Source organism: Pelodiscus sinensis, chromosome 7 (assembly GCF_052426305.1).
Source record: "Pelodiscus sinensis isolate ZL-2025 chromosome 7, ASM5242630v1, whole genome shotgun sequence".
Classification (NCBI taxonomy): Eukaryota; Metazoa; Chordata; order Testudines; family Trionychidae; genus Pelodiscus; species Pelodiscus sinensis.
This window is the reverse complement of record NC_143058.1, coordinates 68902659-68921986: the sequence shown is the minus strand read 5'-3', so window position 1 is coordinate 68921986 and position 19328 is coordinate 68902659. Positions and strand designations below refer to the sequence as shown.

Genomic DNA, 19328 nt, shown 5'->3' with positions numbered 1-19328 from the left:
CATCTAACTTTTCTGAGTGATTTTTAACTTGTTGTTTTTTTATTTTATCTTCTAAACTTCCCCACTTCCCGCTAGCATTCACTATGTTAGGCATTCCTACAGACTTCTCGGTGAAGACCGAAACAAAGAAGTCATTAAGCATCTCTGCCATTTCCAAGTTTCCTGTTCCTGTTTCTCCCTCCTCACTGACCAATGGGCCTACCCTGTCCTTGGTCTTCCCCTTGCTTCTAAAGTATTTATAAATAGTCTTCTTGTTTCCCTTTATTCCCTGTAGCTAGTTTGAGCTCATTTTGTGCCTTTGCCTTTCTAATATTGCCCCTGCATTCCTGTGTTATTTCCCTATATTCATTCTTTGCAATTTGTCCTACTTTCCATTTTTTATATGACTCCTTTTTCATTTTTAGATCATGCATTTCTCGTGGTTAAGCCAAGGTGGTCTTTTGCCATATTTTCTATCTTTCCGACACAGCGGAATAGCTTGCTTTTGGGCCCTTAACAATGTTCCTTTGAAAAACTGCCAGCTCTCCTCAGTTGTTTTTCCCCTCAGTCTTGATTCCCATGGGACCTTACCTATCAGTTCTCTGAGCTTACCAAAATCCGCCTTCCCGAAATCCATTGTCTCTATTTTGCTGTTCTCCCTTCTACCCCTCCTTAGAATTGTGAATTCTATGATTTCATGATAATGTCTTCTACCATGGTCTTATGTTCAGAATTCATGTGCAATAGTAGCTGAAACACAAGTGATTTCCTTTCCCCAATTGCATATTGATTTTACCTTCTGAGTGCAGATACATCCCCAGTGTAAGCAGCAAAGAGCAGATTTATCACAGACTTTACCTGTGAAGTGAGAAGGAAAAAGTTATTTTTTTTTCTTGAGGTGAGAAAGCAAAGCTATAGCAAGGGCACTATTGGCAAATGTGAACTATGTAAGAATGTATCTGGGTATATTTTTAATACAGTCTAAAAAGGCTTTCAGATCAAATTCCAAATAGCTTCATCACTGGCAATGTAATGCTTCTTGGTCCAACTCGGAATATACCACTTTTTAGTTTTTCTGTACAACACAATCTGTATTTTATAATTACAAAAAATTTAGAAATATTTTCCTTTGTTGATCAAATTGTATTTCTCGTTTAAACATAACATTATATATTACCGAATCTCTAACCCGTTGCATGATTTACATAATTCATCATGACAGATTGCTTAAGGATGAATAGAGACCCAGGACTTGAAGACTAGCGAGATGTTACCAGTCAGCACCTAGTATGCCAAGGAAAAGCTATCTGAGGAAACCTGCATACAGCACCTTTCTCAATATATTGTTATTGCTCGTATTTTCCATTACTTTTGCTAATACAGTATGGAGGCTTTCTACAGACAACGTCCCAGAATGCTTCACAGTGTTAAGTAATAAAAAGAAGACAAACTAATAAGTATAAGAAAGACAACAAAGATTCATTTCAGAAAGGCTGCTCTAGATAACAAGTCCTGAATATATATTTCACAGTTTCATAAGCATTTATGGCCAGCTAGAGATACCAAGTCTTAGCCTATTAAAATGGGATTTGCAACATTGCCCAGTACTATTCTTCATCAGTAAGGTTCCCAAGCATAAACTAATCCATTCAGTTTGGATTGAACTCTGTCTCCTTTATAGATGATCATTAAAACAAATTCAGAATCACAATTCTTCTTGGATTCTCTACCACATACAGCCTTCTCCATCTGTTCCCCGAACAGCGTGGCTGTGTTCATGGGACATTGGGGTGTTTTGTCATCATTTGCACCTTTTATAAGCTAGAACTGTGGAATCTTTTCACATAAATTTCCCTATCCAGTATTGAATAAAGATTAGTTATAAAGCAGCACAGTAATCTATACAGAAAAAACAAAAGGACATAAACAAATCACATCTTTGCAGCATCTTTATGGGTATGGCCTCAAAACTTGAAACTCAAAGACTAAGGTGGACACAGACACCATCTTTGGTCCAGCAGCATGAACACTAGCAGGGTTACCTTGAATCACCATTAGCACAGACTCACTGACCTACTGTCCTCCTGCTTTGCCTCCTTGTGTTGACACTGATGCAAGCCCTGAGCTTTAGCACTCGGCCAATTTCCTGGGGTTACCCTAGAGTCATAGGCTCATTGAGTTAAGTCACCTGCTGCCTTTTTGTGGAGAAAATGACAAAATCCAAACCCTATTAAATCAGGGCCTAGTCTTGCGAGGTGCTAGGAATCTGCGACTCCCAATGACTTCTGTGGGAGGTGAGGGCACTGGCTACTTTGCAAGGCAAGGCTCTGAGAACTCACCCTTCAATTCTTGTCATTATTCTTTTCTCTACTATTAGCCAATATACTTGCTGTGAGTTATTGTTCTTGTAGTGTGCTTGGCTGCAACTCATGCACAGACAGACCTGTATCATTAACATGTGCAACATGTGGCAAGAGTTCAAGCTTGTTACTTATATTTACTTGCCTACCATGATAAAAAATTCAGAGGGGTCACCGAGTTAGTCTGTAACTGGAAAAACTTAAAAAACAACGAATAATCTAGTAGCACCTTCAAGACTAACAAAACACGTAGATGGTATCATGAGCTTTCATGGGCACAACCCACTTCTTCAGATGACTGGAGTATTAAAAGTCCAGATCCAAGAATAAATAAAGGAAGGGGAGGGAAAGGAAGAAAAAAAAAGAAGAAAGACAAATATATATATTGTGTGAAGCAAAATGCAGGACAATGTAGCACTTTAAAGACTAACAAGATGGTTTATTAGATGATGAGCTTTCGTGGGCCAGACACACTTCCTCAGATCAAATAGTGGAAGAAAATAGTCACAACCATATATACCAAAGGATACAATTAAAAAAATGAACACATATGAAAAGGACAAATCACATTTCAGAACATGAGGGGGATGCAGGAGGGGTGGGGAAGGAAGGAAGGTAAGTGTCTATGAATTGATGATATTAGAGGTGGGGAGAGTGGGATGTCTGTGAGCTAATGGTATTAGAGGTGATAATTGGGGAAGCTATCATGGTAATGGGTAAGATAGTTTGAGCATTTGTTCATTCCTTCCCGGAGAGTGTCGAATTTTAACATGAATGACAGTTCAGAGGATTCCCTTTCAAGTGCAGATGTAAAAGGTCTTTGTAGCAGAACGCAGGTGGTTAAGTCATTGAGAGAGTGTCCTTTCTGGTTAAAATGGCAAGAAACTGTTTTTTCTTTGTGATCTTGTCTGATATCTGTTTTGTGGGCATTAATCCTTTGGCGAAGTGCCTGAGATGTTTGTCCAATGTACATAGCAGACGGACACTTTTGGCTCATGATAGCATAAATTATATTTCTGGATGCGCAGGAATATGTGTTCTTGATCTTATAACTCACTTGGTTAGGTCCAATAATGGTATCAGCAGAATGAATATGTGGGCAAAGCTGGCAACGGGGTTTGTTGCAAGGGAAGGTACCAGGGTTGGTATTAGTGTGGTATGTCCTGTGGTGGTTGGTAAGAATCATCTTGAGGTTAAGTGGTTGTCTATAGGACACTATGGATCTGTCTCCCAGAGCCTCTTGGAGTATGGTATCCTGTTCCAGTATAGGCTGTAGTTTATTGATAATGTGTTGGACAGGTTTAAGTTGGGGGTTGTAGGTGATGACAAGTGGTGTTCTATTGTTGGTTTTCTTGGGTCTGTCTTGAAGTAGATGGTTTTTAGGTATTCGTCTGGCTCTTTCAATTTGCTTTTTTATTTCTCCGGGTGGGTAGTTGAGGTCTAATAAACCATTTTGTTAGTCTTTAAAGTGCTACATTGTCCTGCATTTTGCTTCAGCTACCCCAGACTAACACGGCTACATTTCTATATATATATATATATATATATATATATATATATATATATATATATATAAAAATGTCACTCTGGCACTACTGACGTTTTAAAGCCTCCCCTTTTCTCTCTCGAAAAGATCAAACACAGGGAACAGGCTGCATGTAAATCCACTGCTTATTATATATAGCTTACAGAAAATGCTTTGTAATTGATCTATGCCTTGTTTACCCATTTTCTAATCAACACACTTAATTTTTTTCCTTTTACCACAGGCACAAACAATGCCAAACCAAGAAGAATGACCGTGCATTAGAGCACTGTCCTAACTCTTGGGAGATCCAGGGTTCAGTTCTCTACTCTGTTAGAGACTCCCTGGGTGATATGGGACAAGTCATTGAGGCTCTCTGTGCCTCAGATCTCCATCAGTGAGATGGGGAGAATTGCACTGCCCTGCCTCACAGTGGCACTGAAGCTAAATATTCAAGATTGTTAGGCAGACTGACATCATTGTTTATCACAAAGATCTCAAACTCCTTCCCCCTATTGAGATGGAGAAGCAAAGCACATTTAGCAGGCACACTTGTGCTGCTTCTCTGCAGCTTCTGCCATGTGGGATGTGTGGGAGGACCCAACCACTCCCCCTCCTGCCCCCAGTAATCCTCAAAGCCACATCCTCAGGGGATAGGGTGCAATGGTGGGGGGAGCAAGGGTGCAGCACTGGCAGGAAAGGGTGGAGCTTGGGAAACAGAAATGGACACACCCCCTCAGGACTCTCAGGCCAGATTGCTCAACTGCTGCAGGATGGAACACGGATCAGGAATTTGAGATCTTGATTTATCAGAAGAAACGGGAGCAACTGCCTCACACTATCCTGCTAATGTATCCCTGCCTTGTTCTCGGAAGAGTCACTGCTACGGAGGAATACGTAGTTCAGCTTCCATGATCATCCAATTCCTGAGACTACCAATGAAAGTGTCAATCAGTGTGGTGGCTATAGCTTGTACTGTCGTCACATATTATCGGGACTAGACTGAGATCAACAAACTCATTTCAGATAAGCTATTGAACAGCTACCAGATGGTAACTTGGTCACAACTAATATCAGCTGGAGTTGGACAGTTCTGTACCCCATTACTGACCCGTTTAAGTACAGTTTGGTTAAAGTGCACTTCTCTAGGTATCTGTTTGAAGCTTGTGTTTAGAAGTATAGGCACCAAAAGGAAATTAGTTTAACTATCTTTTAATTTTATCAGAACCTAATTCAGGAAGTGACTCTCCCACAGGGATGTATGAAAACTGCTACAATGCTTGCAAGAACCCGTCCACCCCCAAACAGTAAGCTGTCAGTATGAAAGTTAAAAACTGTACCAAAAACTGTGAGCCGCTGAGCACTCTCAATTCCTAATTAATTCAGCAAGGCTTTCTGCACCTTGTAATACGGGTACAAAGAAAACATATTATGTGAATAGTAACTTGGAAAGGGCCAGATGTTGGAGTTTGTATTTATAGACGTTCGCTCAGAAGAGATCAAAGTAGTTATTAATTTTAAAAACTGAAAACAAACAGCTAAAGAATGTCATTAACTGCAAAAGTGAAAATGTTGATATAGAAGGTAGCCAAATATTTTATGTTGTTCTTGGGAGTAGGCAAGAGAATATGAGAAGCAAAATTAAGTATTGGAACACAAAATACATAAAAGCAAAACCTCCAGTAGATAGTAAGAGATAAAGTAGAATGTGTTCATAAACTGATAGCTGCTTAGGGAAACATTTTATGTCTGTGAAACCAGTCAGGGTCCGATTAGTAGCAATCGCCACGCCTCTGGCCATATAAAATGGTTAGGGATGGTATTTCTGATGTTCAGAAGTTGACTGTTTTTTTACGCAAATTAGTAGAAACATATTTCTGTTCAGCTTCAAAGACAAGACTAGAAAATTCACCTTATGCCTGATGCAAGCCAACTGAAGTCTAGGGGAGTCTTTCCACAACTGCAGCAAGTTCTGACTACATACTCTGCAGTTCAAGAGATTTAAACACTTGAAGGACAAGTATAAAGGATAGTGATAGAAATGTAGCCGTGTTAGTCTGGTGTAGCTGAAACAAAATACAGGACTATGTAGCACTTTAAAGACTAACAAGATGGTTTAATAGGTGATGAGCTTTCATGGACAAACAGTGGAAGAAAATTGTCACAACCATATATACCAAAGGATACAATTAAAAAATGAACACATATGTAATAGATTAACACATATGTGTTCATTTTTTTAATTGTATCCTTTGGTATATATGGTTGTGACAATTTTCTTCCACTATTTAATCTGAGGAAGTGGGTCTGGCCCACGAAAGCTCATCATCTAATAAACCATCTTGTTAGTCTTTAATGTGCTACATAGTCCTGTATTTTGTTTCAAGTATAAAGGAGTGATCTTTAAATATATGAACTGGATTGCTCTAGTGCAGAATCCAAAATGGAACAATTATCTGATACTGTATCAACTTTTATTGGTGAAAAACAGAAACAAGTTAGCCTAATAAAAGATTCTTACCTCACCTGTCTTGTCTTCTAAATCCTGGGACTAGCACGGCTATAACACTACATTTAAATAAAGACAAAAACTGCTACTCGAGGGTATTGAAAGATTATTAAAGAATCCCCCTTCCAGCTCTTACAACTCCAAACTTCCCATATTAGATTTCTCAATAGCATAAAGCAGATTTTTCCAGTTAAGAAAGTGGCAAGAAGAGCTTGTAGCTCATAGGCAAGAGGCTAGAAAGACTGTCTACACTGGAAGAACTACCATGACAGGAGAGCTCCCTTCACCCTGGTAGTTCAACCCTGTTAAAACATCTAAAACTTAAGACCACATTTCAACTGAGTTTCCAACCAACTCAAAAACATTAGCATGGGTTAGAAACAGTTAACAACGAATAGTCCTATCTACACAATGCTAGAAGAACTGTGCAGTAACAATGTTTGGAGTAAGGGGGCCTTCCTCGTATTATCAAGGTAGCTGGTTTGTTTTCACAGAGTAAATAGGACCTCAATTTCATTAGACTGATACCTCAGAATAAACAAATACATCTGCTCACACGTGATACAATAGGAATAATGTACCACGGTTAGCATAGAAATGTCAAACACATTTATTTTGTTTAAATAATTCCCTTGCATGGGATCAGGTATGCCTGTGATGATCACTATTCATGCTCACTCTTCCCTTAGCCACATACTGGAGAGCACTATTCGAGAAGATCCAGGTCATGCCATGTTGTGGATCATGTTCAATTCAGCAAAAGAGTGTCTGGGTCACCCCATCAATTGTTTCTGGCTTCTGGAAGTGCTGGACAAGGGTATTTGCTTAACTTAACGGTCTGTCTTAAACCCCTGAGCAGTTCAGGAGAGAAAATTTAGCTGCTGCACATACAGGAAAAGCAGCAGTTTGGAAAAAATTAATTTAGCTCAAAGCTGGATTAAATCCATCAGAAGCTCTTGGCTGAGCAGGGTTACTGAACCCGGATTATAATCTATTACTGTGTGTCCTGCTTTTTCAAGTGTCCTCCCATGCTCCTAGAAAGCATTATTGCCTCTTTACACATTTTTTATTAAATGTTAGTATTATCGGCTTCAGTACTTTCCAGGTGATCATCCTCTGGGATGCCCTCAACCATGACTGCCCTCTGCTCTGGATTACTGCTAGCAAATTTACTGATACCACACACTGATCATGACTATTGTTACTTAAACACTGTATCACGGCAAAATCTTTGTTTATATGCCTTGTACACAGATTCATTGCTTGTGTTCAATCCACATGAAGATGGTTTTAGTCTGTTAGCAGCAATTCACTGAAGAGGCTACCTGGAAAACATCTTTAGGGTACATATGAATGTGCTTCCCCTGGTGGTCTACCACTAAGGCACACAAATCTGGAAAGTTCCAGATTTTGCTTGTTGCTCTGAAAAAGAGTGTTAGTTCAGTAATTACTCGTTTAACACGTGCCTGCTTAACATGTTTTTGCAATAGCATGATTTTTTTTAGGAACTTTTTTAGAATAACACAACCATCCCCAAAATAACACAAAAATAATCAAGTGGCGGACTACTTGGCATGGAGGTATAAATTAGTGAAAATAGTGGTAATACGGGTGAATATACATGGTCACAGCGCTCCTCCACTCACTCACGTGTTTATCTTTGTTTTTTAACAAACTGCGGCAACTTGTGTTGCTAATTATCTTGTATTTCTAGATATCTAATGTTGACGTTGACGACCCAGCACCAACAAAAAATTGACTTTGCCACCACCACCTGAAATGCAACCTCTCCTTTGCCATTATTTTGAATGGGAAAATTGGCCCCCACATAGCACGTTTTCACTTAGCATGAATATTGTCAGAAATGCATCTATAGTGTTAAATGAGGAATTACTGTGTACTGCAGACATAATGTGTGAGGTAGACGCCTTGTTGTGTGGCCCAGAAAGAAGAGTACCAACTAGAAAACTAAATGTCATCACCCTCCTCTTAAAATGGACACATGGTAACTTCTCCACAAAGTGGGACTTATGGTGGCAGTGGCCAATATTACGTAGTACGTGAAAAATATCATTATGATCAATCAAAGCACAAGGCCATGACTGAAATCTTTGTGTTGACCCAAAGGTGTGTGTATTAAAATTGGGCATATGGTAATTCTGCCTGTACCTGTTTTTGAAAATAAAATCTTTATCACTGCTAATCCACATTACCAGGATCTAGTCCAGGAACGCACATCAGTGTTTCCGCTTCAAATCCTTCTCCACCCTCAGATTTAATGGCAATTAATGAAGAACAAGGATTCACACTTCACAGTATCTAGTTATGAAATAACTAACGTGGGACAAGTGCTCACAAAAGGAATGGAGGTGATGAGGTGCTAACTGAATGGGGACGGGACTAAAGGGAAATATTAGGGCGCAAGACACTGCAATCTAAATAATCTGTTGCATTGTCTTGTATGCACTGAAAATTAATGGATCTATAAGCAAAGAATATCAAACACTCCCCAAACAACTTCCATGGAAAGTCAATCCCAAGTTATCTCCATTCAGAATTCTATTACAGGTTGGATCTCCCTGGTCCTGCACCTTGGGACCTGACTGGTCCCAGATGAGGGGTTTTGCTGGACCAGGGAGGGTCATTTGTAGGCCCCTGCTGCCACCAGCACTCCCCAGCCATGGCCTCACTGCCAGCCTCCTCACCGGCTTCCCCCATGCCACTGCCCCCTCAGCACAGGGCTCCCAGCCCCACTATGGCAGCCCCAACACCACAGCCCAACTGCCGGGCTCCTAGCCCCGCATGGCAGCTCCCGTATTGGGGTCCAAGTGTGCCACTGGGCAGCCACCCCATTTAGGCCTCAACCTTACTGGGCAGCCCCGCAGTCTCCCAGCCTCACCAGGCAGCTCTGGTGGACAGCAATGGGACTGCTGGGCCCTGTGCTGCTGGGCTCCTAGTTTCACTGCCACAGGGCATCCCCATTCAGGGCTCCAGTCCCACTGCTGGGCTCCCAGCCACCAGCCCTCCATGGGACTCTCTGGTCCTAGAACTTCCCTGACCAGGGATGTTGCCGGACCTGAGAGTCCTGGTTAAGAAAGGTTCAACTTGTACCTCTCAGGAGGTGACCCAGGAACCTCAGGTAACCCAATCTGAAATTAAAAGGAAAATGTACATGCTTTATTTAAATGATGAGGGAATGAGGGGCTCAGGACGGGTTTATGGGGAGGCTCAAGGTGGAGTTAGGGCAGGGGACTGGGAGGAGTAGGAGGCAGGGCAAGGGGCTTGGAAGTGTAGGGGACTTACAGCAGGAGGTAGGGGAGCAGGAGTGAGGGCAGGGAGAGGAGCTCTCATAGGAGCTGCATGGCGGACGGAGGGGGGAAAGGGGGAGAGGGAAGCCCCTGTCCCTGGCATGACTATGGGGGGGGAGCCCCCAGCCAGAAACATGCAGAGGGGAAGCCCCAGCGCCCTGGCAGGAGGCACATGGGGTGCATGGACGGAAGCCCCAGGCTGAAGCTGGAAGAGGCCCTATGCTGTGGGGCATGGGACCAGCATGGGAGGGGAAAACCCTGCCCAGAACAGCAGGAACCTTATCTGTGGCCAGGAACATTCAGAGTCACCCCACTCCCAGCTGGCCACTGTCTTATGGTCAAGTTCACAGGATAGACAGCAAGTCAAGCTGATGATATGAAAAGCTCACGTCATCAGAGATCCATTTCAAGAACTTCTGCTTACATAGCGAGGCTCTTCTGCATCGATCTGTGATGGAAAGGAACAGTCTTGGAAATGTTCTGAAAAGCCTGGTTCTTTCCTAAATAGCAAATAATCTCTATTGACGCTGAGTGTGTGAAACATTGCCTCCTTTTTTCTTCCCCAGTCTGAGGATAAGATGAGAGATTGATGAGTTGATTCAAGTTGACGGATGAAGGTAGGAAGCCGGGATGTTAAAATGTGGATTTTTGGTAAACATGCAATTGCTGAAATTTTCAGCAGTTACATATTTACACACTGGGGGGAAGAGGCGTACTGGGACCCCACCTGGACTGGTTTCTGCCTGCCACCCGCACTGCTGCCTAACTCTCACCCCACCTTCTGTACTAAATCTGATTTGTCAGTTTAATAATGTGTTCACTTTTTCCATTGTATTCCTTTAGTATATATGGTCATGCCAATTCTCTTCCAGAATATGCTCTGAGGAAGTGGGTCTGGCCCACGAACGCTCATCACCTAATAAACCATCTTGTTAGTCTTTAAAGTGCTGCATAGTTTTTCCTTTTGTATTTAGAGACAGCAGCATGCGGGGGCGGAGGGAGGGGAAACACCACCCCCTGCAGCACTGCCTTTGATACAGAGGCAGCAGCACAGGGGAAAGGGAGGGGAGCCTTGTAACCTTGAAGGGTAACTGATGAGCCCAGGCTCATTAGTTAACCAGTTTAAACATGTATCCTATCACATCCCTAGGAGGAACTTTGCAAGTGTTTGTAAAGTGACCATATCCTTGGAGAAAATGGTAAAGGAAGGGTACACCATGGGAGCGCGTCTCTGTGCCACAATAGGGGCAGACTAGATGGCCATAAAAATAAAGTTTTCTTAGATGTGGGAGTGAACAGGGCGGCTAAAAGGGTGTGGAGACCTGCCAGGCAGCATAAAACTAAATTAAGGTCCCAAATTGGAGGATGAAGGTTCCTCGTGCCTTTAAGAAATCTTTTTGCGGCATGAACAAATACTAAGTGACCTTCTATTTTTTGGTGAAAGGTTGTGATGACTGAGAGAGGTACTTTCAGTGAATTTAACAAGATCTGATTTTTTTTGTATTTTTTTTTTTTTTTTTTAGTTCTAGGCTATAGAATCTAGCATCACTGGAAAAGAAGAGACTATAGTGGTAACTTGTCTACTGTAACACCAGACTCAGAATCTCTTCCATTTCTAAATGAAATCTGATGAGATTATTTTCCCTGATATTTAACAGAACTTTTCTGAGTGTCCTCCATCTAAGGAGCCACACTCACAGGCACAGAATTTCCATTAGCGTGGTGCATGTGGCCCACATCCTGCGAAAGGAGATGTGGAATGGGATGAAGAGTGATTGCAGGGCATATCATTATCTGCAAAAAATAAGAGAACTGCAGCTGTCTGGGCTATCTCAGAGCTATCCCAACTCTGGCCTTTTCTTCCTCTATTTTGTATCTTATTTTTGTATTAATTGAATTGGATGAAACACATTTAAGAGGTGTGCGTTGCACTGCAGAGGGCAGGAGATCAATGAGCCAGACCTGCTCTTGAGCAGAAGTGTGAGCATATGCTATTCACAGGTGCGGCAAAGACGTCTAATTGCAAGAGTCCCCCAGGTATAAATTTTCTGCGTAGGATGGTGATATCTATTTCCTACTTTTGTTCTTAGGAGAACTTCCTGTTGAGTGTGTCTTCTGTGCTGTTCTGAAGTCCTGAGAGGCAAACAGCTGAGAGGTTTACCAGGAACTGTAGCCAGTGGGAGCTGTGGGGGCGTGCCTCTGAGGGCTGACAGTGTGCACCGCATAACGTGGCAGCTAGTGGGAGTGGCAGTGGCAGTGATGCAGGGCCAGGGCAGGGGGAACAGTCTGCATTAGCTCAGCTACTCCAGAACCACCCTAGGTAAGCAGCACCTGACCACAGTCAGCACCCCTCAACCCCTCCCAGAGCCCATACTTGCACTCCAAAACCCGGTCCAGGTCAGAACCTGTTCATGCACCCTAATTCACTGCTGGATCCTGTACCCCAAACCCAGCCACAAACCCGCTCTCCTTCACCCAAGCCCCTACTCTAGCACTGAGCTCACTTCCAGAGCTAAACTCCCTCCCAGACTCTGCACTTTCACCAGCACCACAACCCTCTGCCTCAGCCATGGGCCCACTCCTATCCTCCAAACCACTCAGCCCCAGTCTGGAGCTTCTCCCGCATTCAACTCCCCGAACCCTTCACTTCTTGCCCCACTTGCCCCAGGGGAAGCCCCGTTCTCCTGCACCTCCTCTCCTCATGGGGCTCTGTGTGACCTGCAACTGATTTCTGCTGTGGTAAGTGACACCCCTCCCCCTAGTAGAAAAAAGGTTTCTCACCCCTTGTTTCAAGAGTGGCCACTTTATCTAGTTCAGCAGAAGATGGGAGGGGCTAATTATCAAGTCTGATGGGGAATGCTATACTCTCCCTTTGCGGGTGGTGGAAGGTCTGGAAAACTGCTGTCTTGATGCAGCCAATAGGTCCCACTAGGGCCATTGTGATGAAAAGGACATGGGTGGGAGTATCCATGGATGTTTCTACCAATGCTATGGGTGGTAGCTTGTCTAAATATACCGGTCATTCTGGTAACTCCATGTTGTGACAGGGAGCCCTGTGCTAATACCAAAAAAGTCTTCCTCCTCCTTCTCCTCACTAAAGGAGGAGGAACAGTCCCGTGTTGTGAAGTAGAATGCATGTCAGCAGCTAAAGTAATTTAAAATCTCTTACAGGTGCTGTCCTATTGCAACCCAGGTCACCACCAGTTCTTTAAATAGCTCCCTGCTGGCCTTTGCCACAGCTCAGCCAGCTCTTGCTGGAGCTGCGGGCCAGGGCGCATGCACTAACTTTTGCCTCCGATGCACATCCAGAGATGAGGTGCACACCACTGTGACACCAGTATCAAGAAGTGGAGACTTGGGTGTCTCCCATATTAGTAAGTCCTTTGGACATCTAAATCCCTGCAATGCCATAATGGCCATCAGTAAGCACCCTGGAAGCAGATGGTATAGGTGCACCTACGGGAGAGGTGAGGAAGCTTTTTTGGGTTGGGGCCACTGATCCACAGAAAAATCAGTCGGGGTCCCCACACAGGTGAGAAGCACAAAAAACCCCACAACCAAACAAAAGAACACCCAAACCCTCACTAACATGGCCCAGGAAAAAGACGTTCCCCCCCCCCCCATTCTGCTCACACACCAGAGCCCCAGGGGGCCCAAGCTAGTATATTTTATGGCAGTGGGGGTTGGAGCACCACCATGGGCTCCCCAATGCTGTGAGGGAACCCCTAAGTTCAGAGGCGAGATCCAGGCAAGCCAAGGGCCTGGCCTTAGGGTTCCCACCCCTGCACTACAGGTAAAGTGGTTGTTGGTGTCCAGGCTACTTTGTGCTCTATTAAGTGTCCAGCAGGTGGCACAGCAATTTTTTGCAGAGCCAAACTACTTGGTAGCGTGTGTGAGCAGTTCAGTTGGTGTTATTTTAGAAAAGGCTGGACCTCTCTCTACTGCTCATTTCTCTCAACAGTGATATCGACCTGAGCCTGTCCTCTTAGGGTACATCTACACCGCAGCATTATTTCAGAATAACTGATGTTGTTTCAAAGTAACATAGTGCATGTCTTCACAACAAGCCTTTATTTTGAAATAATGTTGAACTGGAGAACTTCTTACTCCTCATGAAATGAGGGTTACCATGAATTGGAGTAAGGGAAGTTGAAAGAAGAGTGTTCCTCCTTCGACTTCCTGCTGTGTAGACAGTGCCAAAAGCCGAATTAAGCTATTTTGACATCAGCTACTCAATCGATGTAGCTGAAGTTGCTTAGCTTAATTCAACTTTTGCCCTACTGTGTAGATGTACCCTACAGAGTTCTTCAGCTTAACAGCAGTAACAGTATGAGAGAATCCAACTGAAGGTACTCAGCCATATGCTAGTCATTATTAGTCACAACCAGGCTGGGGCTCTCTTTGGAAAGTTTGGGTGCACAGCACTATAAAACGTCTCAGCCTAAAAGTCTCTGATCTTAGGCACAGGGATACAGACTAGAGTACTCTACTCTTAGGGTCACCACTCAAAGTAGAAGGTCTGGATGCTTTTACTAAACCTCATCTAGGAGTATTACAAACACTGCAAAGTACTGTAACCACAACAGTTTTTATTAGCACAAATTCAAACAGTCTTCCCTAAATTAAGAGTGTCTTTCCTGCATGCCCTGGGATCCTCACATCCAAACTAACTGTAATACCGTCACTTAGCATCTTGCCTGCATCTGAACTTTAATGAGATGTAATTTAGTTGTACTTGAAGGCTGGCTAGTAAATGAGAGTAAACTGCAATAATTTCAATTGTCTTGACCATGGCCATAGCCCAACCATTATGGGTGAAACATATCCCCTTCCCATGCCCACTGAAAGAAGTGGATTATATAGATCTGATGGAACATGTTTGAAAATAATGCTATGTAAGACTCAGAAATGGAAAGGCTTTTTCTGGATCGTTGGGGGAAAATAGCCCTGGGACTCCTCTTTTTCCCTTAGCCTTGTGGGAGTGTTCTATGTGGACTTGAGGGAGAAGGCAGCAGGGGAAAAGGTGCTTCTTAGCTGATGGGCTGGAATCAAAAGATGCAGCCAAAGCACACTAGCTCCCTTATACCCCCAAGGGAAGGTTTATAAGGCCTTCTCCCTGTCCAGGATGCTCTTCTGCATGCAGGAACCAGAACTCTCCCCCCTTAGGATTAGGGCACACTGGGGTTTGAGGGTCTATTAGTATCATATTTGTCACTTTTCAGGGTTGAGAAGGAATTTTTCCTCATACTACTAAACTGGCTTGGAGAAAGTAGGATTTTTCTAGTTGCTTCTCAGCACAGCGCACCAGTGACTGTAAAATTCAAGTTGTTGCAACTTGGCACGTGTGCAATGCAGCTACTTGTTCAATAGAGGGCCCACACTGCTTGAGCAAATGTACTGTAAATAGGAAAGTATCCCCTGCAGTGGGTAAGGAAAGGGGTTAGAACCCTTAACGTCAGGTAGTTCAGCAAACGGCAAACCCCACTTCCCCATAGCTACATCCTTGATAGGAGGGGAGTAAACCAGGGTTACAATGGTGCTGGGACTGAGTTAAAAGGCTGGAGGGCCACAGGAAGACAGCAACTCTTCCTCAGATGGGCACAGACTAGAAGGGAGGAAGACCTGCACTGAACGTTTAGCAGATATATTAATAAAGTAGAAGTCGTATTAAACTGTCACATCTGTCTTCTTGCAGCATTTAGAAGAACAGTGGCAGGCTTTTAGCGGCAGACATTGCCACTATAATCTGTTTCCTCTATACATCCACAATAAGGCTATGTCTACACTATGGAGAATTTTCAAAAGAGGATATGCAAATTCCACGGGAATTTGCATATCCTCTTTCGAAAAAAAAATGTAGTTTAGACATGCCCTAAAAGTCTGCTACAAGTTATTTCAAGGCTGCAGGAGATGGCAGACACACCACATTCTGCTTCTGTTTATTGTCCGAATACAACAAAGTACAAAGTGATCTCTCTTCTGTGTTCCTGCCCTAGCTATTTAAAACGTTTTTGGTTGGCAGCTGTGCCATAAGCAAACTGACATATTAAACACAAGTGCACAGGCTGCCAAATGAATGTCTACATGCATCAATACTTTGTAGTAAGGGCAAGTTTCCAACACCACAGTGTTGTAACACCTGTTAGTCTTCCTGAGCTTTTGCAACTATTGTTAACAGGATATTTCATCATTAATCCAGCTCAGAGCTAGATTAACTCTGGAAAAAAAAATAGATTGAGCAGTTGAAGGTGAGTGTGTTTTGTGAACCTGGATTAATGTTCCACACTGAGGGGAGAGGTCTATTATTACAAGGTCTCCTTACCTTCTTGACTGTCAGTAGGATCTATTTAACAAGTGGGGTGTAGGAATGGTCAAATTGCTGCAGAAAGTAAGTTCAAATCAGCCCTGGAGAGGGGATTGTATCAATACAGAATATCAATTTTAGCAATGCATACGTTCTAAATTCCAGAACATGCTGATGTCAGCTCTCTAACAGCTGCAGTCATCTATACCAGAAGAGAAAAATGTTAAACCCAAAACCAAATGTGGATTTAGGGGCATAGCATTAGCTTCCTATGTTTAAAAGTTTTGGTCGAAGCATCTGATTATTATAAATCTGTATATAATTGATAAGTGAAATGCTTCCAGAATCAGTGCACAGAAAACATCTTTGAAATTACAAATAATCAGATTCTAAGGATTTTTTTAATTTACTTTCTTGATTTAGATCTAGAAATTTGAATTAATAAAATAGTCAAAAGGACAAAAAAAAGTCAGAAATGCCAACACCAAGAGGAGTAATCTGCAGAACATTCAGCCTCCAACACAGGATAGCACCAAATTATTTTAGAAATGGAGATTATTCTACATCCTGTATATATTACATGGGAATGTTCCTTTGTAGTTCACTGAACATATTAATATTGGAAACCATTGTTTGTGTATGGCTGCAATTTTCAAAAGTAAAGTAAAGTAAACTGATTTTGGGAAGAATCTTTTCTACCAAACATGGCCTTACTAGCTGTTAAATGGATATACTGTGCTTTCACCAAAAGTCTATAAAAATCTCATTCATTAGCTAGAAGGAAATGGAAACTTACTCTAGCTGCATTTGTTTTTCATTATATATTTAAAAAATATAGCTCAGAAGTGTTCTAATTTTCTCCTTGAAGTTAACGGGAGTTTTTAAAAAAAACTTCACTGTTTTTTCAGTATTATACAAAATAGTTCTCACTTTAAAATCAGTACACGTAATAACAGAAGGATGAAACTAGTTTAAGAAGACATTTGGGCTCTCACTATCACTGTTATATACATATAGGCTGGGTCTAGACTGGCCAGTTTTTCCGGAAAATGAGCCGCTTTTCTGGAAAAATTTGCCAGCTGTCTACACTGGCCGCTTGAATTTCTGCAAAAGCACTGACTTCCTACTGTAAGAAATCAGTGCTTTTTGCGGAAATACTATGCTGCTCCCGTTCGGGCAAAAGTCTCTTTTGCGCAAGACGGCCAGTGTAGACAATTGAGATTTGTTTTGCGCAAAAAAGCCCCGATCGCGAAAATGGTGATTGGGGCTTTTTTTGTGGAAAAGTGCATCTAGATTGGCTTTGGCGGAAAAGCATCCATGCCAATCTAGACGCTCTTTTCCAAAAATGCTTTTAACTGAAAACTTTTCTGTTAAAAGCATTTCCGGAAAATCATGCCAGTCTAGACATAGCCATATAGTATGCTTCATCCAAGTCTCTCAGGAGATGAGTAAATTGTAACTAACCTCTCTAGCTCATTTTGCCATAGGTAAAGTTAAGTGACTTACCTATGTTTATACGGCTTACCCATAGACACACAGCAAGACAAGCAGCACCATTAGGAACAGGGGCCAGGCTTTACTGCATGTAGAAGTCATCACTCTGAGCAATTTATAGTAACCAAGAAAGTCCTTTACAATTCTGATTTTAAATGACAATAATGAAATGCAATTGTGTTTCTAAGTGACCTTTATGATCAGTCTTGCTGAACAAGGAGGTACAGCCCTCCATGAATCAATATCAATAACTCAGTCAGAAACTTTATTATAGTTTCTTGTTCTCAAACCCAATTTTTTTTTCCAAGCAACACACTTTTATGGCAATGTTGAATACTATTTAGCATAATAAAGGGTAGCAATCCCTAAGGAAATTCATCTCCTCTACAACAGAATTTTAAAATATTTACAAGGCTACATGGATAAACTAACTACATTATCCAGAAGTAAGGAAAAACTGGCTTGTAATATCAGGAGTCTGTGCATTCAGCTCAAATAATTTCATTTTCATAATGCAACAAGTATATATTTTTTCCCCCTAAGTGTGACAAGTTTACAACTTTTTCCTCTTGGGTAAGTTTTATAGCTTGTTACAGAGAATTCCACTCACCTCCACCCCAATGCCATTAACTTTAAAAACTATTAGTGCAGCATTAACTTTCAAACACCCAACTAGAGAGTTTATTTTTGGAGCCACGATTGTGAAATCAACTCTAGGGTGTCTCTCTAGTGTTTAATTTGCATATGTAGGACTGTGGAGGAGAAACAGAAAACTTAATTTTCAATAAAAACGAGTAATCTTGTGGCACCTTAAGAGGTTAGCAAAAAATATATACAGGTGGGCATGCAGGTGGGCTGGGGTAGCCAAGAGCCCAGTGTACTGCAGGAGGACGTGGGGAGCCAGGAGCCTGGTCTGATGTGGGAAGGTGGAGAGCTAGGAAGGCAGGTGTGTGGCCCACTTGGGTTGTGGAGGGGTGCTGGGAAGCCCAGCATGCACAACCAAGATGGGCTACAGAGGCTACATTAGAAAAGGTTTACACAGGCAGTCTGACAATCTCTGAAGAAGTGAGGACTGCATGCAGACTGAGCTATCTTTCACCACGAAAGGTGCTCTTTTCCCTCCTTCCCCCATCCCAGTTGAGGTACACTAGAAAGGGTGACATACACAAGTGTTGCACATCTGTAGCCTATGCTATAACTGTTTTATGAATAAACAACTCACAGCAAGTGAGTAGAAATATTCCAGCACCTTTCATGTTGTTGGGAGAGGCAGGGAAATGTTTATTTCTAAGAAGCCTCACCTAGTTGTTGCGGTTGACTACAGAAAGGGAACACTTCCAAGAATGTTTTCTCTTCAAATACGGTCTCAGACAATAGGAAGTGCATTCACTCACAGGTATACAATTCTTAGGAAGATTTCAGATACAATGTGTTTGGGTCAGTGAAGACAACGTCTCATGCAACTTTTTCTGCACTGTATTATGGTCTGTTATTCCCCATCACAAATCAGCCTCAACTCTAAAATGTTTCCACCACCACCCCTCATGCTCTTGGCAGAGGGCAACATTCAGAAGAATGTGGCCAAATGTCAAAATGCCTCATACAGTTCCTGCCATGTTCAAACAAGTTCTTTCATCTCTGGAGGATGCAACCAACTGTCCTCACTCCCTCCAAAATTAAACATACACTAGACCCAGCCAGCCACATTCTTGGTACTTAGTATTGATGCTCTCCACGTGACCAGTGGCTCACTCCCCCTTAATATAGTATCTGGAGAAGGGAGACATGGCAAGACAGCAATACAGCACAAAGATCAAAAAGCCCTTTGTAGAGATTAATTTCTGACCTA

At 42.4% G+C, this 19328-nt stretch overlaps 1 protein-coding gene across 1 annotated transcript in view; it reads right to left on the bottom strand.

Annotated features, from left to right (window-relative positions):
• GLS (glutaminase) overlaps nt 1-19328 on the bottom strand; it is a 120935-nt gene that overhangs the window by 10328 nt on the left and 91279 nt on the right. The window contains exon 15 of the mRNA XM_075934201.2: nt 776-837. Coding sequence (XP_075790316.1) covers nt 776-837 — 62 coding nt within the window. The remainder of the gene's footprint in view (nt 1-775; nt 838-19328) is intronic.